The sequence below is a fragment of the Biomphalaria glabrata genome, chromosome 1 (assembly GCF_947242115.1).
Source record: "Biomphalaria glabrata chromosome 1, xgBioGlab47.1, whole genome shotgun sequence".
Taxonomy (NCBI): domain Eukaryota; kingdom Metazoa; phylum Mollusca; class Gastropoda; family Planorbidae; genus Biomphalaria; species Biomphalaria glabrata.
The window spans coordinates 70,206,658-70,233,515 of record NC_074711.1 but is presented as its reverse complement, the minus strand read 5'-3'; the positions used below and the strand labels follow the sequence as shown (position 1 = coordinate 70,233,515).

Genomic DNA, 26,858 nt, shown 5'->3' with positions numbered 1-26,858 from the left:
ATGCACTCTAGAAGATTGAAATTCTCTGTATATTGCTCATAAATCTTAACACAAATGAAGGTATTCAACAAACAAATATTTGAACACCCGTATTCTAACAAAATACTTTTTTCCCCCAAACATTGTCCCACAAACTTTTTTATTTTAATAGACTATTTAGCAAACAGGACTCCCAACAAATCACTTACACGCCAAACATTAGCAGGATAAGACAATTCAATAGGTTTGATGGGAGTGGGAGTTGCGTTTCTTGGATCCAATTCTTTCGAGGTCATTAGAGAAGGGCAGTTTGATCTGGCTCCACGAACTCCGCGTAGATACAAATACAATCTGAATGTCAGCAGACGGGGAAACAATGGACTTGAGAGACAGGAATGTGAGGAGAACTGACAAGTCACGCCGTCCATTTTATGGCATTGGGTGGCAATAGGCATTTATGTCAAACGGCTTTAGCAGAGCATGTGCCATTGGGATTGTGTTTGTGTGGGGGCTTGACAGTGACATACAACTAGCTATTGACATGGCACTGACAGCATGGCAGTCTATAGCAATGACGCCAATATACTCATATATCGCTTCTAGTTTTCTACGAGCTTGGGAAAATATGGATCTATATACTCAAAACACTTTTGAAACATTTTTTTGATTCATTGCAAAAATAAATTTCGTTTGTAATATTTTTAACAGTACCCTTTCCGACCTTGCGATCCATAGAGCAAAGGAGGTCATCTGCTTCTATGGTCAACGGTTAACGAGTGTGTTATGTTTCCAGCACAACGACCAACAGCCTTTACTTTTCCCAAATTAATGCGAGGTACTCATTAGAATTGGGTGGACTCAGAGGCATCCTAAAAAATCAGAAAAATTAAAAATTCAGTCTTCACCGAGATTCGAACCCTAAAAGTGGACGACAGTAATCAGCATGACATTTCATTAAAGAACGAGAGACAAGAAACAGCAGGTAGAGAGAGAGAGAGAGAAGTGGGATGTTTCACACCATGAGAGACTCTTGTAATCACTGCAAGGCTGTCACATAGCGAAGGATTAAGTAGGTTTCAATTGTTGTATAGACTGAATAAGCATCAACTGGACACAATGATGGTACGTCAGGATCTAGACTACATGTACTAGACTTTTGTCGATTTGGAAGTAAAAAAAAAAACTTTAAAAAAAAATTCCAATAGAATGGACAGTCATGTCTCGCCAGGAGAATCTAAAAGAGTTAAACTCTAAGCTGTCATTAATTCAAGAGAGAGAGAGAGAGAGAGAGAAGGAGAGAGGGAAAAGAAAAGGGGTGAGTATGTGTTTGTTCGAAAAACAATGGGAAAAAACGGCGCATAAAAAAGAAACAGCAAGAGAAGACAATGAGAGAAAGAGAGAGAGAGAGAGAGAGGGAAAGAGAGAGAAAGGGAGAGACAGAGAACGAGAGAGAAAGAGGTTTCTTTAATAATGATCATCTCAATACAAAACTGTTGCAATGGATTCTATCGCATGTTTTCAACTGTTGAGTTTGAAATGGGCAAGGGTGATCATACACAACTCCACAGTCTAGTCCACACGATTAACTTCACTGTAAGGCCTGTGACGTCGGTGGTCAGTGCTGGCCTCACAAGTCAGTTCAACAACTAGCAAGCCTATTGAAGCAAGTCACGCTTTGGTCCTCTGGGTAAAGTCCAGTGACATTTACAATGTCCACAAAGCAAACACCAACCCGCTGACATTCAAATGTAGCTAAATATTGGACAAACCTGTCGCTAACATTTCTCCAGACTCTCACTGGACCTTCTCCGTGACATTTAAATATTGAATGCAAAACAAAATGTCACCAAAAAAAAAAGCAAAAAAAATCGGCTACTAATCTTTGCAGTTAAAGTAAATATTTTAAACTAATATTGTGATCCGGTTTAATAATAAAAAAGGGACCTTAGCAGGCGATAAAGATGATAAGAGTATAATAAAAGCTTGTTTGGGGCATAGACAACTATAGTATAATAAAAGCTAATTTTGTATGTCAGCCATCTTTGGTAAGAAAGTATTTAAAAAAAAATTATTTTAAGAAAGGGAAACCATTCCTATTCTATATGGACGCCAACTCTAAGAATATGCTATTAGAGGTGACTCTCCGCGCCAGAGAATAAAAACATGATGGGTGCCATGCGCTCAGTTCAAAACTAAATAAATAAAACTGTCTACGTACAGTAAGCATCTCATTCGGTAACTATTCCAAAATCCATGCAATTTTCATTCTGCCCAATACTATGCCCCCACCCCATGCCTTTTTTTTCTCGTAGCGTCAGACAAACAAAATTCTACAATATGCCAATAAAATGATTTCTCCTAGGGGTAGTATGAGTCACTTATGGTGTTATCATAGACAACTTCATTGGATTAATCTATCTTGAGTCACTATTGCTGTTATCATAGACAACTTCATTAGATGTATCTATCTTGAGTCACTATTGGTGTTATCATAGACTCAACTTCATTGGATGTATCTATCTTGAGTCACTATTGCTGTTATCATAGACAACTTCATTGGATGTATCTATCTTGAGTCACTAATGGTGTTATAGACAACTTCATTGGATGTATCTATCTTGAGTCACTATTGGTGTTATCATAGACTCAACTTCATTGGATGTATCTATCTTGAGTCACTATTGGTGTTATCATAGACAACTTCATTGGTTGTATCTATCTTGAGTCACTATTGCTGTTATCATAGACAACTTCATTGGATGTATCTATCTTGAGTCACTATTGCTGTTATCATAGACTCAACTTCATTGGATGTATCTATCTTGAGTCACTATTGGTGTTATCATAGACTCAACTTCATTGGATGTATCTATCTTGAGTCACTATTGGTGTTATCATAGACTCAACTTCATTGGATGTATCTATCTTGAGTCACTATTGCTGTTATCATAGACAACTTCATTGGATGTATCTATCTTGAGTCACTATTGCTGTTATCATAGACTCAACTTCATTGGATGTATCTATCTTGAGTCACTATTGGTGTTATCATAGACTCAACTTCATTGGATGTATCTATCTTGAGTCACTATTGGTGTTATCATAGACTCAACTTCATTGGATGTATCTATCTTGAGTCACTATTGCTGTTATCATAGACAACTTCATTGGATGTATCTATCTTGAGTCACTATTGCTGTTATCATAGACTCAACTTCATTGGATGTATCTATCTTGAGTCACTATTGCTGTTATCATAGACAACTTCATTGGATGTATCTATCTTGAGTCACTATTGGTGTTATCATAGACAACTTCATTGGATGTATCTATCTTGAGTCACTATTGGTGTTATCATAGACAACTTCATTGGATGTATCTATCTTGAGTCACTATTGGTGTTATCATAGACAACTTCATTGGATGTATCTATCTTGAGTCACTATTGGTGTTATCATAGACAACTTCATTGGATGTATCTATCTTGAGTCACTATTGGTGTTATCATAGACAACTTCATTGGATGTATCTATCTTGAGTCACTATTGCTGTTATCATAGACAACTTCATTGGATGTATCTATCTTGAGTCACTATTGGTGTTATCATAGACAACTTCATTGGATGTATCTATCTTGAGTCACTATTGCTGTTATCATAGACAACTTCATTGGATGTATCTATCTTGAGTCACTATTGCTGTTATCATAGACAACTTCATTGGATGTATCTATCTATTTGTAATTGTGATACACGTTTGTTTAGGCTGTGGTTGAAAGTAAAAGTACCTCTGCAAGTATTTGTTTATCAAACTGAGATCGGGTCTCCTTGACCTTTAAACTCCGGGTCCGGGAAGTCTATCCCGCGGAGTTTATTCGAGTCACGGTTCCGGCCGGTCTAATCTACCTCATCGACAGGCATCTCTTAACATCTTCTGGTGCCGCTACCTGATCAAGACTTATGGAGTCGGAAGCGCTGCATGACCGGAAGCACTGGACTCTCCTACCCGGGGCGATCCCGTTGTTTAAGATTCAAATCTCGGACCTGCTAGTGGCCACATTCGCCATCGTCTGACTGGCCTCTGGCTGAGAGCTGATCAACAAGGCATACAGAAAAACGGGGTGGAAGAGGAGAAAGTTGAGGCCAGCGGCCAGAGCTGAAGTTTCTGTAACTTAAGAAGTGGACATTAAGAACGGCAACCTTTGAGCGGAAATAGAACGAGTTCAACTTAAATAGAACAAAGACACATCACGACAATGAATTCCCCTGAAGTAACAGGCAACGTTACACATTTAATGATATAACAACTTCACCAAATGTCATGATATAACAACTTCACCAAATGTCTTGATATGACAACTTCATCAAATGTCATGATATGACAACTTCATCACATGTCATGATATGACAACTTCATCAAATGTCATGATATGACAACTTCACCAAATGTCACGATATAACGACTTCGCCAAATGTCATGATATAACAGCTTCACCAAATGTCACGATATAACAACTTCACCAAATGTCACGATATAACGACTTCACCAAATGTCACGATATAACAACTTCACAATATGTCATGATATAACAACTTCATCAGATGTCATGATATGACAACTTTACCAAATGTCAGATATAACAACTTCACCAAATGCCATTAAAAGAAGCGTAACTTAACTAACTGGCTTGAGTCAATAAGAAAACTAGACCTGATGGTTGTTTGTCTATAAAGCTATTTTTTTTCAGTCATACAGGTGGCCCAAGTAATAGTCTTACCAATAGTAATTTCTAATTCTATTTTGAACTGTTTATAGACCTTTCAAATCAAGCGCTATTAAAAGAATACAATAAGTATGAAGTTGACCATGACCTAGTTAGGTAATATTGAGATCATGACCTAGTTAGTTCATATTGGGATCCTGACCTAGTTAGTTCATATTGACAACAAATATATCGAGATTTTTTTCAAGTGGGTTAAAAAATTAGAATTGTTCCTTTTTCGAATGCATCGACTTGCAAGGAAAGTTTTGAATAGCTCCAATGTTATTCTACTATGGTAAGGTTCCCCTTTATGACCTTGTGGTCTATAGGGCAGATGATGTTTGATCATCTTTTTCTGTTTCTGTCGCGTACGGTTAAAGAGGGTGTCATGTGGCCAGCACAACGACCAATCGCCTTTACTTTTCCCCAACTAATGTCAGGTACCCATTAGACTCAGAGGCGCCCAAAGGTCCCGAAATTAAAAATCCTAGTCTTCACCAGGATTCGAACCCGGGACACGCGGTTCGGAAGCTAAGCGCTTTACCGCTCAGCCACCTCGCCTGATATTCTACCATTATTTCTCCCCAATGATATTGAACTGATCAAGCTGTGTATGAGCAAAATAAAGTGCATCCCTGTTTGACTTTGAAGAAACACACGCGTGATAATCAGCAAGACCGTGAAACGATATTTTTAAAAAAGGGGATGTTCTGAGGAAAGAAACAATACACCATTCATCAAGATCAAAGCACAAGACTAACAGCTAGATCTAGTACCAAACAACATAGGAGTCTCTAGTTCAAGCCAAGGACAGTGGAATTGTACACAAGTTTAGAACATTCTTTGTTTTTATCCAACTTATCAGACATGCACTTCACAAAATGTTCCTGAAGTTTCAACTCGTTCAGATTGAAAAAGAGAAAAACAAAATAGATTGAAGGACAAATCAATCAATCACTGGAAGGGTAAAGAGCGGGAGTATTGACATATTAAGTGTAGGGGGCCACAGACTAATGATGTTGATAGAACGAGGCTGATGAGTTGATACAGAATTGCTAACACATCCCGAGACTCTGGAAAGTGTACACTCCTCACAAGTGTTTCAAAGACATTTTTCTGTCTCTCTAAAGGTTATCTTCAGACATGGAAAAAAAATCATCTCGTAGCGAACTGTGACCTTTACTGCAAACAACATGCGCGACTCATCAGGCAGAAAGTGTTTGAAAACATCAATACCAGTGGAAGGAAGCTCTTTAGTCAGGTCTGTGTTGACAACAGCGTGGCTTGATGACAACAGGTAGTCACTGAGTGGTGACACAGATCTAACAGATTGTTTACAATGAAGCCGCCTAGAACTCCAGTGACTATCTCTGACCATGCACGTACGACTCGTCACTTCTCTAGGTGTGATGCCACCCAAGAAACATATGAAATGAATTGATAAGATAGTCCATTCCTGCACGCTGTCTAACTTGACTTTAGGAGGGCATTCTAAGAAAAAACTTCACTATACGTGAATCCTGAATGACTGTAGTGATTCCTGAATGACTTTGTAATTAAGTCCAAATCGTTGTAAATGTATTAATAAAAGTTACAACCAATATCCAGAAAAAAAAATATACACTCATTATTGTTAAGAGATTTTTAAAAGTTATATCAAGGTGTAATTTCAATACACATGTATAAAAAATTCAAATAATCCACGTTTAAGCACTTTTGCATGACAATTCCATTTTGTTACTCATGTCAGATTTCTATTAAAAACATAGTTCTGATGTTCATATTCTTACAATCCAACGTTTAGAGACTAGCTAAAAAATAATCCCTGAATTATAAGACAAGATACAAGGGGAAAATACACATGACTTATAAGAAGCTAGGCAAAAATCTTATGAATTACAAGACAAAAGTCTGGGGGAAAAGTTCCTATGAGTTCTTACTTATAGTTCTGGAAAAAGAAAAGCAATTCTTATCATGTTTAGATGTAACTTTGAAGTCAGACCATACAAGGAATGCCATCTCACAAGACAAGACCATGTACATTAAAGAATAGCTCAAAGACTCCTAGGTAATCCATGTCCACCGTCACTGACCACTCTACTGTGAATGCAGGTGTCGAAGAAAACCCCAAGTTGAGAATCGCGGAACTAGAGGACAACATATAATCAATAATTCAATAAAGGTGACATAGGTCAACACTTGTCTATAGCAAACAGCACATGAGAGGACGTTCATCTGACATTTTCAGGATTAGCCGGAAAGTAAGTTGATATCTTCAGACATACGGCTCTATACAGCATCTGATGTTTATTTGTATGGGCATCAAGTATGTAGAAAGTAAGTTGATATCTTCAGACACACGGCTCTATACAGCATCTGATGTTTGTTTGTATGGGCATCAAGTATGTAGAAAGTAAGTTGATATCTTCAGACACACGGCTCTATACAGCATCTGATGTTTATTTGTATGGGCACCAAGTATGTAGAAAGTAAGTTGATATCTTCAGACACACGGCTCTATACAGCACCTGATGTTTATTTGTAAGGGCACCAAGTATGTAGAAAGTAAGTTGATATCTTCAGACACACGGCTCTATACAGCATCTGATGTTTATTTGTATGGGCATCAAGTATGTAGAAAGTAAGTTGATATCTTCAGACACACGGCTCTATACAGCATCTGATGTTTATTTGTATGGGCACCAAGTATGTAGAAAGTAAGTTGATATCTTCAGACACACGGCTCTATACAGCATCTGATGTTTATTTGTATGGGCACCAAGTATGTAGAAAGTAAGTTGATATCTTCAGACACACGGCTCTATACAGCACCTGATGTTTATTTGTATGGGCACCAAGTATGTAGAAAGTAAGTTGATATCTTCAGACACACGGCTCTATACAGCATCTGATGTTTATTTGCATGGGCACCAAGTATGTAGAAAGTAAGTTGATATCTTCAGACACACGGCTCTATACAGCATCTGATGTTTGTTTGTTTGGGCACCAAGTATGTAGAAAGTAAGTTGATATCTTCAGACACACGGCTCTATACAGCATCTGATGTTTATTTGTATGGGCACCAAGTATGTAGAAAGTAAGTTGATATCTTCAGACACACGGCTCTATACATCACCTGATGTTTATTTGTATGGGCATCAAGTATGTAGAAAGTAAGTTGATATCTTCAGACACACGGCTCTATACAGCACCTGATGTTTGTTTGTATGGGCACAAAGTATGTAGAAAGTAAGTTGATATCTTCAGACACACGGCTCTATACAGCACCTGATGTTTGTTTGTATGGGCACCAAGTATGTAGGCTTGTGCCAAGCAAAAAGAGGACCAACCAATCTATGGCAGATCTTTGGGAAATGCTTGGGGAAAAAAACACCTACAAGACAGGAACAACAACAATACTGACACAAGCCAGTCTGTTGAAACTCTATCTGATTCACATCTGTCTGGTGAGAAAACCATCACATTGGAAGCCTCAGTGGGCACAAGTTCGAATCTCAACACCATGGTTTACTTAAGGGAGATGCGAATTAGTTTTAATAGGAACATGAAGCTAGTCAACACTAGTTACCAGAGAAATTTAACTGTTTAAATAGCATTGCAGAAGTTAAAAAAAAAGGTTATTCCAAAAAAAAATGTGTCTTGTCTGTAAGATAACAATGTTTTGAATAGTACCACTATATCCACTGTTTCCATACAGCCCACTTCCAGAACCGTGGTAAAAGTGCGACAGTAGGAAATATTTAAACGAAATTTTGATTTTGTAAACACCGATCAATATTTATTACTTCATTTTGTATTGGGTCAGGTAATGTCAGGTCAACCTCTATTGGGTCAGATGATGCCAGGTTACCTCTATTGGGTCAGACGATGTCAGATCAACGTCTATTCTCTTGAATCTCCATTTTGTAGATTAAATCCCCAGATATCAAAGGGAGATTAAAAATATGAAGTCAAAAAAAAAAAAAAAGCAACAACGAAATAATGTACAAAAAGATTTTTTAAAAGCAGGTTTTCTCTTGAAATGTTGGATTCGAATTCAGATGGGTAGTCGAAACGTGTATTGCTAAGAAAGTTTGATCTCGGTTTTCACGCTACACCTACGCATAGCCTTACAGCGGCATTATCTTGACCTCCAACACACCTGAACAAGTTCCAGGTGAAACAAAACAGTGTAGAACTTAGTCTGCAGAAAGAAAATGCTCATACCGTAAAACTGAAATCCGATGCTAATTATTTTGTAATGATTCATGGAAACCTGTATCTCTGACACATCAATCTGTGATGTTTATCTCTGACACATCAATCTGTGATGTTTATCTCTGACACATCAATCTGTGATGTTTATCTCTGACACATCAATCTGTGATGTTTATCTCTGACACATCAATCTGTGATGTTTATCTCTGACACATCAATCTGTGATGTTTATCTCTGACACATCAATCTGTGATGTTTATCTCTGATAATAACCTGCGAAGAGTATCTCTGATAATAGCCTGTAATGTGTATCTCTGATGTAAGCCTGCGATGTGTATCTCTGATACAATAAACCTGTGATGTTTATCTCTGAAATAAACGTCGCACTTTTATGGTTGATATTAAATGAAACAAAAACAAGAAACTGCAGACGCCAAAACGGACCAGTAACATTTGTAACTTCACTCGCTTAGGTAATTCTGGAAACTTGGGGTCCATCGAACTAGACTATTACAAAATTTGACAAGAAGAAAAGAAAAAAAACACCCTAATACAAAACAATTCATGTCTACTTTCGTTATTAGAAATAAAGGGAAAGAAAAAGCCATAGAGTTAAGTGCAGTGTGTGTGTGTGTGTGTGTGAGTGTGTGTGCAGGTGGAAGTAATGATTTTGGTTTCTTAGTGTTTGTATACCCTCAAATTAGAACGGTCAAGTTTCTGACATACTTCTAGTCTAGGACAAAGAGAGACATCAAGGAACAGAAGGAAGAAAGGAAGGAGAGAGAGAGAGAGAGAGAGAGAGAAAGAAAGGATGGGAGAGAGATGAAGAGGAATAGACAGACAGAGGGTGTGAGGTCAAGAGGGAGAGGGGTGAGGCAGGCAGAGAACTAGAGTATTGAGATTCAGCTGTCAAGAAATTCCACTGCTAATGATGATGACTACATGCCCATGACAAAACTTGATCAGTGGAACGTGTCAACACAAACAAGGAGACAGAATGAACAGACAGAGCGCGGACACAACAGACAGGGATCAAAACTAACACGTTTTACTGAAGACAAAAAAAACTAAACTAACACAACATTGCCAGGAACAACAACATATCATTAGATGAATTTTGTGTTTCAGTACTTACATGATCTAGATATTTACAAATCCAGTTCCATCAGTTAAGAATCATAGTCATTTGTTTCAAGGTCTCACCACGAAATCCTCCAGAGATACTCACAGCAACTCAGCACTTACTTCTCTCGGCTCATATCAATGGACGCTCACAAATTAGTCCTAATGGAAACACTCGTCCAGGAAAACGAAGTTGTCTTTGCATACAAGGACTAACATTAGTCTATCACTTAAAGAATTAAAAAAAAAAACACCACAAAAACTAGACCTACAAGATACTGGTGTAAGATCAGGTCGCTCACAGAACTAACGCTGTTCAAACTGGAGTGCGTCTTAAGCAGGCAACAGTCGACTTCCCAGTTCAGTCTCGCGCGCCGGTAACATTCAGCCAGGCAACACAGACAAGTGGTAAGGGCGAGCACTCCCAGTGATCCACTCTTTTGATGATTTTTTTTTTTCTTTTCACACGCATTTCGTTTTTTGAGGAGGTACACGAGACGTCGATGCTAATAAGTCAGTGTTAATCTATCAGGCAGAAGACATGATATCAATCATCGGATAAGTCAGTGTTAATCTATCAGGCAGAAGACATGATATCAATCATCGGATAAGTCAAATGAAGGCCGGAATTGATCAGGATTAACGAGTCGGTTAAATATACACTGACTTTCCAAACCCAGCTTATAATAATACGAGTCAAACAGTGGTAGAAAGAAAAAAAAACTAAACCACTATGCTAGCGAAGAAGAGCATATGAACATGGAAGATTGCATGGTTATCTATTGTTTCTATTTCATGTTTGTGTTCACTAAGCCTCAGACAACGACCTATAAAAAGGACTAATTCAGCTTATACCACCACTTTGGTCAAGTACAATTTCTTTCCCTTGTTCGAGATACCAAACAAAATAAATAATTACCAATAGTGAATTAACTAATTGGTTATTTTTTTAAATTGATTCTTGTGTTGTCAGGTAAAAGAAATAATTGTGCAAATTTCAGCTTGATCCGAGATTGGGTGTGGGAGAAATAACGTGTACACACTTTTGACCAGACATACATGTAAGATGATATAAGCTTCTGAATAAAAACAGAGATATCGAGCGAGCGACGTCAGGTACTAGACAACTGAACTCTGGTCTCAGAAATGTTACATTCGGTAATCTTCCCTAAAACTTCGACTTACAAATTAAAATAAACAGTGTCCTCGCTTGAACTTAATTTTAGGATATAAGTATAACTGAATTATAGATATATATGGGTTAGAAAAATGTTGTTTTGTTTGAGAAGTTTTGGACGCTCTTAGCCCAGACGTCATGCAGGAAGGCAGCGGATAGGCTTGGAACTCTGGACCATCATGACTACAGTCCGGAGCGCATACCACACAACCAGTTAACCATCCAGGTGAGAAAAATGATTAGGTTTCAATCAAACAACTTTTCTTGAAATAAGAACAATTCCAGCAGGTGTCAATTCGAAGTCCTGTTCGTCACTAAAATCTGTAATGCATGTCTCAAGTCCAACGTCCAGTCTCAGACATGTTGGACTAGGCGACGAGAGAGGGAGGAGGGGCATGTACAAACATTGGTGTGTGTGGGGGAGGGGGATCTTCTCAAACTTCCGTAAAGGCAAACGAGGAGAGAATCCGTCCTCTACCTGGTAAACTGTTCAATGGATGGGGTGGGAAGGTGTGTGATCGAGAGAGAGAGAGAAAGAGAGAGAGGGAGAGAAGAGAGAGAGAGATTGTGTGTGAGAGATCTATAAATAGTCTAGGTGAACATAACAGAAGCAGGTACAGGAGACAGGAAAACTAAACTCTTTTAAATTGTTGGCACGCTTTTCAAATCAATTAGGTGAACACATATTTAGAATCAAGTGAACGCATGTTTAGAATCCATTGAGCACATGTTTAGAATCAAATGAGCTAGCACATGTCATGTTTCAAATCAATTGAACACATGTTTAGAATCAAGGGAACAAATGTTTAAGTCAAACGAATCTTTAAATTCAATTAAGAGAGCACTTATTTAGAATCAACTGAACACATGTTTAGAATTAATGGAGTAAACACATCTTTAGAATAAATAAAGGGAGCGCGTGTTTAGAATCAACCGAACACATGTATAGAATCAAATGAGTAAACTCATCTTTAGAATCAATAAGGTAGCACATTTTTAAACCAAGAGTTAGCGTCCTGTTTCTATATAAGCCATGGATCAAGACAACAATGAGATAATTAAACGGAATGGATATTGTTATTAAAAAAATGCTAATTAAATAAACATCCCAAGCGCTTACATTTTACATCACCATTATAAACATTTAGTAGGCCTGAGAACCACCGGAGCTTATATTATCAATACAGACTTATAGTTAAGCCTAAAGAATACAATAGAGCCTGCCTTGATATCAAAACATTAGCGTAACACTGGAGGCAATACAAGAGAACTATTTAATGATAGTCATTCCAACGTCTCCGGATGAAACCATTTGGAGCAATGACAAGCAGTGAAATCCTACTATAGTGGATGTATGCGTTTTGTGTTCTAACACCTTAAATTGAAGGGACATTTTATGTGCTGTCATTGCAAGACTTATCGATGTATATAATTAACAGGTCGCGTGTAATTCTTGATCTGTCTGTTCGTTAGTTACACCTGCAATTCTAAAAACAAACAAACAAACGAAACAATTCAGAAATCGACTAGACTACCGCCATATTGTTTGTAAAACAGTAACAACAACTACAACGTTACTAACTCTTAAGATTCAAATGTACCGGTACTTCATTCGATGGTAATAGGAATAACTATGACCAGACTGCCTATAAAAAGATTTGAACAAAAGTATTTTTAAAAAGACAACTTTACACGGTTAGTTAAATCCACTGACTTCTGACACTGGCTACAAAAAAACAACTAGATAAACATAATGTTACATCATGTTACTTTATTAACATTTCAAAGCCATTTTTATCTAAACTTTGACAAATTCACTAATCTCTTTTTTCTTGAATTTTCTCTGTCCACGGAGTCTGTGAGCTTCAGATCAAATGGAAGTAAGATGATCCTGGTCGGAACTGTTCAATTGAGGATCACAGCAGACGATTGTAAACAGACCGAGTTATCTTTAGGTAATGTTGAGATGCCAAGCTCTGTTAAATGGACGATGTCACGTGACTGTGGTTACAATTAAAAGTTGGATCAAGGACTTGTCGACTTGCTGGAACAGGAAGGACCACTTCTAAGAAACAAATCAAGAAGTGTGACTTGAGAATGTATTTTTTTAAACAATCGAACTAATGCAAAGCCTCTGGAATATCTTCTAGTCTCGATTTAAAATCTTATAGCGGACATGCATTTTGAGTTATTTGAAACGATGCGAGAATTCCAAGAATACGTATCACGTAATGTTCGTCTCAAGAGATGTGTGAACAGGAAGTTTATTTACACATCGCTTTGAACAGAAGATTGCAGAATGTAAGGGAATTAATTAGAAAAGAAAAATTATTTTACTTCCTGTTCTAGATGATATTATTTATAAACCTATATAAGGGCGGACAAGCTTATATCAGGGTCCATCATTAAATATGCTTCTAGCTATTATTGAAACCAGCACACTGCCACTTATCCAGAACGTTATCAGGTCTGCACAATCTGATCGATCACTGAGGTTTTTGTAATAACAGGTCAACCAGAGGTGAAGTTGGTCTCACTAGCTGCCAACAAGGTGCAGGAGTTTATTTGAACAATACTATACCTTCCTGCTCTGATTTTTCAATAGGAGTTCATCTCAGGTCCTATTAATATGTGATGTTAAATGGATTCGATTTCAAACGCCGTGGAAGAAATAGACTTATAAAATGTAATCTTATTCTATGGGTCTCTAAATATCCCAAAGTTAGATCTGAATGTAGAGCACCTCAAAATGTCTCTAAATATCCCAAAGTTAGATCTGAATGTAGAGCACCTCAAAATGTCTGGAATAAAACGTATTCTCTTATTACATCTGTGATGTCACTGCTGTTTGTGTGTTTGTCTTTTACGTCTGTATTGTGTTTGTCTTACACTTCAAAGTTTTAAAGGCGTATGTCTTTTATGTCAGAGGTGTATGTGTGTTAGTCATTTACCTTAGTGTTGTAAGGGTGTTTGTCCTTATTATCTGTTTAAAACCGAGACATCCATTGCGAAATGCAATGGCCCTTTGGAAGTATTTCATTACAAATCTGTAACCTTTCATCGAAAACTTTCAAGATTAAAAAAAAAAAATTAACTAGAAAAAAAAAAAGCAATTGCTATTTTAACAACTTTTTTCCCGTCTTTTCTCACAGATGGTTCTTTCCACCCCTCCTCCCTTCTCTCTCTCTTTCTCTCTCCTCTCCTCTCCTCTCTTTCACTCAACTCTTTACAAAAACTCTTGCAGAAAACAATTTGGAATGGAAGCACTCCAAGTGTCCTGAAGATTTGTGTGTTGACAATGGATGAATGTAACTTAACTGCACAAGTCTGACTGTCGATCTTGTGGAGTGAATGATTTGATTCAGGGGTTACCTTTTATTGTGATGTCAGCTGAATCTTTGTGTGGATGTGTGGCCGTCTAGTGACCTAGTTTTAACAGTTCTGGGATCAGGAGTGATTTAAAATGTAAAGCACTTTTTTTTATGCCATAATTATTGGTTAGCATTGAATGTGCCCGGTTCTTCATTGATGAGTCAACAGAAATCAAGTAATTATTCGGAGATAATTTTGACTTTATTGTTCAATTTGATCGATCAACATTGTTTCTGTCGAATGCAATACGGGGTAAATTGAATTATTTGATTTAAGTATTCGATTAAAAATAATTCTAGACTGCGTTAGCTCAGACTAGCTGCCTCTTTTGAACATCTCATTGTTTGTGTGTGCTCGGTCTGTCCGTCTGTTACGTTTCAAGATCTAAGACTTAAAAGCGCATTCGAAAAGCGGACTGGATCGTCGCCTACTTTGTGACTAAATTAGGTACAGCGGCTATTTGTTGTTTTTGGTCTTCTAGGTGGGTAGCTTCATGTTGTTTTTGGTCTTCTAGGTGGGTAGCTTCATGTTGTTTTTGGTCTTCTAGGTGGGTAGCTTCATGTTGTTTTTGGTCTTCTAGGTGGGTAGCTTCATGTTGTTTTTGGTCTTCTAGGTGGGTAGCTTCATGTTGTTTTTGGTCTTCTAGGTGGGTAGCTTCATGTTGTTTTTGGTCTTCTAGGTGGGTAGCTTCATGTTGTTTTTGGTCTTCTAGGTGGGTAGCTTCATGCTGTTTTTGGTCGTCTAGGTGGGTAGCTTCATGTTGTTTTTGGTCGTCTAGGTGGGTAGCTTCATGTTGTTTTTGGTCTTCTAGGTGGGTAGCTTCATGTTGTTTTTGGTCTTCTAGGTGGGTAGCTTCATGTTGTTTTTGGTCTTCTAGGTGGGTAGCTTCATGTTGTTTTTGGTCTTCTAGGTGGGTAGCTTCATGTTGTTTTATCTCAAATATTAGATATTTTAATTAATTGCGGAGAAACTATAAAGGATTTTTTTGGATTTGGATTTGAGGCACATCGGCACAATTTAGGCCATGTCGTGCCTGCAGTCCCTCAAGGACTACTCTCTCTCTAAACAACAAGGGCCAGATTCTATACAGTCATATAATTAAAATCAAGGTCTATTCACAGTTAAAATAGTAAAGGTAGTAAAAATTTAAATATTTGGTAAAAATCTAATGTAAATAGTGCATGGAGAAACTATAAATAGCTCGCTGCAAGACACTAGGTGCTCTGTCGTATACCTCCCAGGACTTTAACCACTTCTCATACATGAGTGCTCGAATTTCTGCCGTAGCTTGTAAAAAAAAAAAAAACGTGCTTGGTGCTTCAAGCTGAGTGGCTAATACATAGAAGCACATAACCCTAACGTATCTGAGTATTCTCGTAATGCAGCTCTCCTGGGCTTCGGAGACGCTCCTTCAGAAATGAAGATTGTTACGTCCTTACCCAAGCCAGAGTTGAACTTTGGGGCTACCACCACTACAGAGACTACAGGCCACAAAATTAATCAGCTCTATCTAATCTTAGCCCAGGCCACAGCATTACTCAGCTCTATCTAATCTTAGCCCAGGCCACAGCATTAATCAGCTCTATCTAATCTTAGCCCAGGCCACAGAATTAATCAGCTCTATCTAATCTTAGCCCAGGCCACAGCATTAATCAGCTCTATCTAATCTTAGCCCAGGCCAGAGCATTAATCAGCTCTATCTAATCTTAGCCCAGGCCACAGCATTAATCAGCTCTATCTAATCTTAGCCCAGGCCACAGCATTAATCAGCTCTATCTAATCTTACCCCAGGCCACAGCATTAATCAGCTCTATCTAATCTTAGCCCAGGCCACAGCATTAATCAGCTCTATCTAATCTTAGCCCAGGCCAGAGCATTAATCAGCTCTATCTAATCTTAGCCCAGGCCACAGCATTAATCAGCTCTATCTAATCTTAGCCCAGGCCACAGCATTAATCAGCTCTATCTAATCTTAGCCCAGGCCACAGCATTAATCAGCTCTATCTAATCTTAGCCCAGGCCACAGCATTAATCAGCTATATCTAATCTTAGCCCAGGCCACAGCATTATTCAGCTCTATCTAATCTTAGCCCAGGCCACAGCATTAATCAGCTCTATCTAATCTTAGCCCAGGCCACAGCATTATTCAGCTCTATCTAATCTTAGCTTAGTAAAATTACACAGTTTCTTCCATCCAGACTCGATTTACTGATACGGTATCTTCAATGCACACATTTATTATTACAATTATACAGCAATAGTACAATAGGCTGGCGCGTAAAATTTAGTAATAGTATGGAATTTCTGTAGTAACATGAAGATTAAAAACTCTATGTGGGTTACCTAGGAGACAAAACTAACGGACAATAGATGCTTGAGATAATGCTGCCTTTTTATGTGATTAAATATTCCAAGTTTACAAGCAAGTCATTTTACTCAGCTTTGTTCTTGTTGGTACTGTATAAATTATATCTACATCTTAGATTTAAATTGATAAACAAATAGACAAAATAAATAAATACACATCTTAGATTTAAATAGATAAACAAATAGACAAAATAAATAAATAGAACTCGCAGGATAACTAGTTACGTTTGTCGTCAACTTAAAAAAATATCAGGAAAGCACACAGTGCAAAGACTTGAATGTAGACACACATTTACATCATACAATGACTATGTATTTATGTGAATATGTTACGACTGATAAAAGGAAAACAGCCAATTCTAGCATTCTCAATTACAGATCATAAAGTAGACTCAGAGACGTTTTTGTTTTATAGTGTAACAAAAAAAACACGTGATCTCTTATGAAATAATTAGATGTAATAGAAGTACTTTTGAAATGTCACAAAACCACAAACCACAAAAGTGCAACCCAAAGCAAATTAGTCCCTATTCAATAAGTCTCACGTAACCCGACCACATCAAAGCGCTAGTCAGCATTCTGACATTTTCCTTGCCTACATAAATCTAGATCTGTATCCAACTCATTGGCTCGAGTTTGAAAAGTCTTTCTTGTAAGTTTAAACAGGGTTCGTAAAGAAAAATAACGGTGTGTCTGTGGGGGCGGGAGCTGATGTTTAGAACTATATATTTTAATGGCTTTAAGAGCACCTAAAGATTAAAACTTGGAAAAAAAAATGGATTGATCTCATTTGTAGCTCACGCCTTAAAAGTACATGTTTCAAGTGGGCATTTTTGTTTATTTAAACACTCCCTAGTTTGTGTGTAAGAGTGTGAACGTGTGTGATAATGCGAACAAAAAAAAATAACTTAATTAAGTCATTATGAGAATAGGTTTGTGTAAGTAGATGTACATGTGATTGAAGAACCTGCAGCACTTCGAGCTTGGCTTCGCTGACAATAGCCAAGGCGCCGTAGAATTATGAAATGTCCATCCATTCATTCAAGTCTTTTTGACTAGCACAGTTCAGCAATGTACTTCACCTTCAGGACTGTGACCAGCATGACTCACGCTATCTTACAATGTCAACAGCTCAATACCGTCTCAACACACGTGCACACACGTAGACTTCAAAGCTAGCACAGGTGGGGTTTTTTTTTTGCTCGCTATCGCAAATACACACACACACACTTTCTTATAGACACTCTTTCTCACATATGTTCTTTCACACACATCATTTCTTTCTATATCTTACACTGACTTTCTCACAAATAATTTCACACACACACACATTCTCTCACACACGCTCTCTATCTCTCTCGAGCGCATATACGTTCAACACACTTTCTCTCAGGCACATACACACACATACTCTCTCTCTCTCTCTCTCTCTCACACACACACTTTATCACGCACACACACCAAATCAACTACTTACCCAACATCTCTCCTGACTTCTCCGACAGCCGCCTCGGGAGAAGACGCAGAGCTGGCCCCCCAGGTGGGCGGTGACAGGGGCACCCCAAAACTGCTGGTGCTTGCAGCCTCGGAGCCTGGCCCCAAGTCCTTGTGGCTGCTGGCCCTCCGGATCATAACAGTCACAGCTTTACGCGAACAGAAAACTCACACCTTGGTACTCCCACGTCGAAGCTCCTGATTGCTTCCAACGTGTAAGCACAACAGAAGCTTAGCAAATATTTAGTACACAGCAAATAGGTAAAACTAGACTCATGAAACAATATCAGAGAAAAACATCTTTTCTATTTTCAACCCGTCACGAAAGTCTAAAAAAAGAACACGACTTAACAGGTGTTTTTCAAAATCTACTTTTTTTTTTTTGGTTTAAATTTCTGTTTCTCAAAGTATCACCAAAAAAAAAAAAAAAACAGAAAAAAAACGATACTGACAAAAACAAACTAAAAAATATTCAGAAATGTGAATCCAATCCAGACATTCATGTTACTGTCAATTGAGCCTTCACAATACTCACATTCCTGGCAATGCCAATAAAGTCTTTACTAAAACATATAAGCACACTCTCGATGGCCCAACTTCTAGGCTGTTGTATCACCCGAGAGACTTTTTGTATTACCTGTGTGACTTAAGCCGAATTCCAAATAATGTCAGCAGCAGCTTTTGTTATCTACTGGAGGGGAACAGGCCAAACAAAACAAACATGAAGAGAGAAAAAAATCGAAAAAACTACCGGTCGATTATATTGAACTGACTTAAGCGGCGAAACTGAAGATCTAGGTGAAAAGTCCAACACAGTTATTGCCCCCCTGTGCAACACTTTATGGCTAAATCAAGCCAGAGTAAAGTGTCGTTGGATTTATTATCCCATTGAAACACTAGATCTAGAGTCGCAAACGAAATCCTTAAAGAAAACTATAACTTGTCACCAATAAGAAACAAAAATAACAACAAAACTGTACTGCCAAGAAAACAACGTCATCACAGGAACAAGGGGCAGATAAACAGCAAGTCGAGATGTCCACACATTACTGATCTCCCCTGTACCACCAGAGACGCGTAGCTACAAGGGACACAAGCATGTAGATGACTCAGTCCATCACTATTCAATGTTACTTAGTTGACATGTCACCCAGGTCACCGTGAACGTTAACATTGGGCTGTAAGCACAGCAGAGTAATGTTCCATACCTAGAACCCCCATCAATAGGTCTCAAACTTAGAATACCTTGAAACTCAAAACCACAATCCTCTCTCAGATCACCATATAGAGCTCAGAGTTAAAACAACAAACGAATGGAATGAGGTTTGGCTGACCGTGGAGGCTGGTAGATGGTCCGTCACTTTTCATTAGACTAGCCACTCTAGTCTTTTGCTATTTATTTTAGAGCTAGGGATTTCCCCCCAGAAAGACTCACCGGTATTTCCACGGCCTAGCGATCTCCCCCCGCCCCCAACAGAGTACTCACAAGCCCACTGATCGATATCTGGTCGTGTGTTCTCAAGGTTCAACTGAAAGAGTGTCGCAAGAAATGGAGAGGGTGGTAGGTCAGTGGACTTCATCTACAGACCCACAGATAAGTATAGACTACGTTGACACATTAGGTTACAACGTGTGTCTGTGTGTGTGTATGTGAGAGAGACAACGACACTTAAACACAGCATGTTTAGATCAAAGGATCCAACACGACGGACTATTCCATCTGAATCGACTGTTATTAAGGCTAAGCAGTTTGTATCACTCCATTTCTTGCTGCTCACCCACCCTTCCCCCCATCTCTATTCTTTATTTCCTTTTTTTTCTTTAGGTCTATTTTAGTTTTCCCCTTTTAGTAAAGGCTTTGATTTATATTGCTATTTCTGTCGTGCATGTCAAGTTTTACAATCGATTTTTTAAAAATCACCTGCTGAACCTAATTCCAGTCAAATTGTGTTCTGGTAGACATTACACTCACTATAAACCTCGAAGTAATTAAACAAAAACTACAGGTATGAATTTCGTTACATAAAAATGGCTAAACACACTGAACCACGCTGAAGGGGAAACAGCTAGTTTTGGTCATTATGTTGTATGGGGAGACAACGCAAGACAGCGACGACTGTTGAGATGACTTTGAAAACGTTCCAGAAAGACGTGAAGCATAGAGGATTTAATGTTGGGACGACGGGTATTTCAATTCTTAACAACTAGTCGACCCACGGCGTAGCATACGCTGTTATTTGGCAGGGCCGGCCTTTGGCCAATGCAACCTATGCGGCCACAGTGGGCACCGCAATTTCATAGGACCCGCGCTAATTCTAGGTGTAAATTATTAAATTAAACCATTTTATAACTTAGAACAGAATTCCCGCAGCCTCCTGATATACCAGGAACTCCTGAAAATCTCCTGAAATTGCAAAATTTACGAAAAAGTCATGGAAATCTCCGGAAATTATTAAAAATCTTTTGAAAACTCATAAAAAATCTCCTGAAATATATAGACAAAAAATTGTCATTTTGGGGTGTCATTCAAAATGGAAAACGCCAATCTTACGCGCGATGAAAAAAAAAACGGCATTATGCAATACCTGTAATTGTGGAATCTGGTGAAAGAAGCTTCTCGCGCCTCAAACTAATGAAGAATTACTTGAGGTCAACAATTCTCGAAGATAGATTGAAACATTTGGTAATTCTTGCTATTGAGCGTGATCTATGTAGGAAACAAAATTTGTATGATATACTGTATGGCTTCGCTACACGCAAGGCTCGTTAAGTAATTCTGTAAAGAATGAATAAAATGCAAAGAAGAATTTATTTTCTAATAAAAATTCTTAATTTTCACTTATTATCCGTATCCCTACCCAAACTTGGCCCCGCCAAATCCGTTTCGCATAGAGCCCCACAAAGGTTGAGTCCGGCCCTGCTATTTTGTGACGGGTGAATACAGAGTAAATTACTTTTTCTCCTCCCCCCCCCCTCTTTTTTTCGCCGCTAAAATTACTTGGGGTAGACATAAAAAAGAGTGATCTTTCCATGACTTCTTGGTTACAACGGTTAAGTCCATCCCAGCTATTTTGTGACGGGTGAACACTACTTGTTTCCCCCTCTTTTTTTTCGTAGGGTAACTCTAGTCCGACTTGCAGAATTAAAAGAGTGATCTTTTCTTTACTTTTTGTCCAAACTCTTGAGCCATGAAGAGAATTATATATATAGATAATAATACTTAAGAGAAAAAATGTAAACGTATTTGACACAAACAATTATTTAATACTAATCCTTAATATAATACTCTGATATACCCGGTATTCCGACATGTTACAATGGTTAAAAAAAAAAAAAAAAAAAAACTCCTAACAAGTTCAGTGTGTCGGTAACTAGTTTTTCGTGACCAAAAATAAATACATTAAATGCAATGGAGTTATTGAGTCCACCCAACTATAATGTGTGCGGTACCTGACTTTAGTTAAGGAAAGGAAAGGCGGTTGGTCGTTGTGCTGGCCTTATGACACACTGCTCGTTAACCGCTGGCCAAAGAAACAGATGCCCATAACATCACATGCCCTATAGATCGTAAAATCTGAAAGGGGGAATTTTTTTTTTACAATGTACTATTTGTCGCTCTAGATCAGGGGTGGGCAAATTACGGCACGCGGGCCACATGCGGCCCGCCGAAGTGTATTATGCGGCCCGCCGACGCTTAAAGAAATCAGGTGTTCCCACACATTACACAAATAAAAATGCAAATATATTTATATAAATAATTGTAAATATCTATAGATCTAGAAATAATTGAAACTTCTGATTCTTATCACTTATCATGAAGAGGCTAAAGAAACATTCTCTTTAAACGTCATTCTAAAAAGTTTAAAGTAAACAAAGATTATTCTTAATGGCAATATTTCGAAACATTCAGTCAAAAACAAACACAAGCCAGTATTTATTCAATTCAGTCAAAAACTGTGTTAAAAGAGTTGGGTCGGCTTGTACTAGATGGCAAGTGTAGGTTTTTTAATAAAATAGAGCAATGAATATCAAATATATTGTTGGAATTGATTTCTCAATGATCTTATTATTGGCACAGGGCCAGCCTTAGGCATAGACAAAGTGCTTAGGGTCACCAATTGGTGAGGGCCTTGCAATGACTTCCTTCTTGTTATTTTAGAGAAGAAATAGCGAAACTTGTCCTCAATGTTATTGTTGAAGTACAATAGGTTTGTAATAAATTGAATAATTTTACTGTTGTCGCTTTTTTATTTTATTTTATTTGAGGCCATTAAATTCACTTTGCCAAGGGCCTCCAATTGTCTGCCGGCCATGACTGGCAGTTCCGAGAAGTACTTGAAGATTTGGAAACAAAACATTCCGATGTTCGGTAACATAGTAGTAACCGCTGGCCTAGAGGAATATGGAATCTCAAGGAAGAAATAGTTAGGTTCATTGAAGGACATTGACTGTGACTTTGTTACTAATATTTCTAATGAAGAGTTGAAGACAGACTTCATGTTTATCATTGGATATATTGCAATGTTTTGTTTGCAAATGAAATTTATCTGCATCTTAAATCTTTTCAAACAAAGTTATTCCACTTCTTGAAGCAGCGAGTGAAATCGGGTCTTATCATTTTCCTTAGCTGAATGGTGAAACTATTTCTAGTGAAGTGTATGAAATGTACAAGACTTATTTGGATTCCTTGATTGTGGAATTTGAAAGCAAATTTTAAGACGTCAAGATCTTGGAACTAGTTTTCAATACCATCATCTCACCATTTAATGCAGAAGCTGATTTAGCTCAAGGTGACATACCTCCAAGCAAATTATGATCTGAGAGAGTAATTCCAGTGAGTTCTTCAACAGAAGTTTCATGACTGCCAGAAGCTGTATTTCCATACTTAAGAAAACTTTGCTGCGAAGCTGTCACATTATTCGGAACCTGATTCATCTGTGAACACTCTTTATTTTGTTTGTTTGAAAATTATGAAGTGTTAGAACAGGTCGATGCTCACTGACTGTAATATGATAGCAGTCGCAAGAACAAAACAACTAGTAAGCTAGTTCTACAGTTACAGAACATTATGCACGGATGTAAACAGTTAAATGCTTCACATTTAGTACAATTGTACATTTGTGGTGAAATGTTGTGATGTACAAAGACAATAACAAAATGTAAAAAATTATTCGTAAAATTAGTTCAAGAAATTGTTAACTGTAGTTGTATTTCCTCAATTGGGAGTAAAAAAAATAATTTATGCGGCCCGCCAGTCCCCGAACTTTTTTAATGCGGCCCTCGGTAGAAAAAGATTGCCCACCCCTGCTCTAGATCAATATAAATAAAAAGAAAGCCACTATAACGAAATCTGTGACACGTTATATAAAAGAAGAAAGTCGCTAGAACAAAATGATCTCAAACTCGATTGTTATTCAAATTTAGGTCGCCTAATTCAAAACGGATCCAAATTTTATGCTCGCCTCCCAAGTGTCTAATGAAGCATAGTCATGAAGAGCCTATATGGTTCAATAGGTTTAAGGTAAGTTTCAACATAGAGCCTATATGGTTCAATAGGTTTAAGGTAAGTTTCAACATAGAGCCTATATGGTTCAATAGGTTTAAGGTAAGTTTCAACATAGAGCCTATATTGTTCAATAGGTTTAAGGTAAGTTTCAACATAGAGCCTATATGGTTCAATAGGTTTAAGGTAAGTTTCAACATAGAGCCTATATGGTTCAATAGGTTTAAGGTAAGTTTCAACATAGAGCCTATATGGTTCAATAGGTTTAAGGTAAGTTTCAACATAGAGCCTATATGGTTCAATAGGTTTAAGGTAAGTTTCAACATAGAGCCTATATGGTTCAATAGGTTTAAGGTAAGTTTCAACATAGAGCCTATATGGTTCAATAGGTTAAGGTAAGTTTCAACATAGAGCCTATTCCACTGAATGTAATCCCCAGTTCATTAAATCTCCCCAATTGCCTTTCAACATTTTGGTGTCTTTATCGATTGCCTTAGAAATTATCCCTCTTTCTATCTCATCACTCTCCGGCCTCTCTCTCTCTCTCTGTTCGTTTTCATTTGTGTTACGTCACTTACTCATGTCCAGTCTTGTCCGTAATGAATGGAGTATGACCAGCAGGCTACATGACTGAATTCAATCAAAGACGATGTGTGTCAGAATTCATTAAGTTAGTCTGGGACACGTTCAGTCTCATATCAGAATAAAACAATTGAAGCGGAACACCATATCCTAGACGACACCATATCCTAGACGACACCATATCCTAGACGACACCATATTATAGACGACACCATATCCTAGACGACACCAAATCCTAGACGACACCATATCCTAGACGACACCATATCCTAGACGACACCATATTATAGACGACACCATATCCTAGACGACACCATATCCTAGACGACACCATAAGTTGTATTACCACACAGGGATACACCATAACTTTCGATTCAGTAACTCGCCTCTTTGTGTTGTTTTTTATACACAGATTTCAACGAAATAGCTGGACGTTTTCGAACCAAATGTCCTATGAAATATGTTCATCTTATTGTTGTTGTTTTTTAGAATGAAACATATTTGTTTTTGTGTGTTTACGTTCAAACGTATTTTTAATGTGAAAATCTCATCTCTACCAGTGGTCCCTTCAGGTGATATCAATAGTTTTTTTTTTTTTTTTTTTCCTTTGTCCATTAGGTTTAATTGTTAGTTTTTTATGTAATTAGTGTCCTGACATTTCTGATCATAACGGTGTGTGGGTTTTACTGTGTTCAAATGTTACAGGTGAGCTCTGACTTAATAATGAAAAGCTCTAGCCACACACATGAAGTAGTGTATAGTTTTCAGGAGCGCTTGTTTCAGAAGATCTCGTGTGACCAATGAGAGAACCTTACTCCACCTTTCCCTACACACCTTTCCCAGCCCAATGTGCACGTTGTACCTCTGGACAGTCTCATCAATGAAATCGATACAAGCCTGGGTGTATTCTCTCTGTGTGTATGACAGACACTATTCATGTGCGGGTATTGGAGCAGACGAGGTATCACCACAAACACAAAGCTAGGGATCTATCGAGCTGTCATCCTCCCTACATTGCTATATGCCTCAGAAACGTGGACAGTGTACAGAAAACATGCAAAGAAACTGAACCACTTCCACATGACATATTTAAAAACATGACATGTCTAAGAAAAATACTGAATGTCAAATGGCAAAACAAAATACCAGATACTGAAGTCCTTCGAAGCGCGGGTCTGCAAAGCATCCACACAATCCTGATGCAGTCCCAGCTGCGATGGGTAGGACACGTCTGCAGAATGGAAGACCGCCGCATCTCTAGACGACTCTTGCATGGCCAACTAAGCGAAGGAAAGCGCTCGCAAGGTGGTCAAAGAAAGCGCTTCAGCGCTTATACATTCTAAGACAAAATATACCGCAACATAAACTCTTCTATGTTCTAGGTTTAAATCCTCTGTATATAACTTAAATGGTTCATACAATCTAGGGTAGAACAAACTGCGACTTTTGAAACTCTGTTCCCATGCTTTTAATGTTCAATGCGATTCACTCTATTAATGAAAACAACTCAGAAAGATCTGACAAATTCAATTCTTCATGACCCGATCAACGCAGTTGGCGGCAACAATCAGGTTTTCTTTCTTTCAATTTGTGTCAACTGCTTGCCACTAGTACACGCACACAGACACACTCACATACAAACACACACGCGCGCAGAAGGGCATCCTTAAAATAAAAACAAAAAAAAAGAGAGAGAATTGAAAATTAACAAACTCGCAGGCTTACATTTTGGCGATTTTTATTTCTCTTTTAATTCTAGTTTAAGTGAGTTTGAATAATTATACGAATCAATTTGCACTTGCTTAAAGATTTGAACACTTTTTCCGATTTTCCTTTGCATTATTAATATTATTAGAAATATTATAATCTTGTATATCAAGAATAAAAGGCACGATTTGAGAAATTTCAAAAGATTTGGTCATGCCATGAAGTATAGAGATCATTCGAGAAATTATTGAGAAGGGAAAAAAAAACTAATTGTAATAATTATTTTAATTCTGCACTAGTTCACAAAAATATTGCCACGGGAAAAACCCAAATTCATTTTTTTTTAAATATGGGTTAGTTTTGGTTGACAAAAATACTTATATTCTAGGTATTAAAAAGAATCTGGGTAGAAAACCTGGTTCGGATCATTAACTGGGTGTTAAATCAATCAACTCAATTCTACCTACACTGTCTACTTAAAAAAAAAAGGTTTGATAGAATCATCGAGTTGTAATTCCCGATGACAGCCACAAGCAAGTAACCTACTATGACGGCCACAACCAAGTAACTTACTA

General features: G+C 37.8%; 1 protein-coding gene across 6 annotated transcripts in view; it reads right to left on the bottom strand.

Moving 5' to 3' along the window:
- Window positions 1–26,858, bottom strand: part of LOC106051477 (homer protein homolog 2-like) — a 68,073-nt gene that overhangs the window by 26,818 nt on the left and 14,397 nt on the right. The window contains exon 1 of one of the 6 annotated variants that reach the window (XM_056011676.1): window positions 18,475–19,802. The exons of 4 other annotated variants lie outside the window; for them this stretch is intronic. In XM_056011676.1, coding sequence (XP_055867651.1) covers window positions 18,475–18,629 — 155 coding nt within the window. In that variant the 5' untranslated portion in view covers window positions 18,630–19,802. Of the gene's footprint in view, window positions 1–10,094; window positions 10,717–18,474; window positions 19,803–26,858 lie in introns of those variants that run through there. One more of the 6 variants, XM_056011696.1, reaches the window with a different exon arrangement.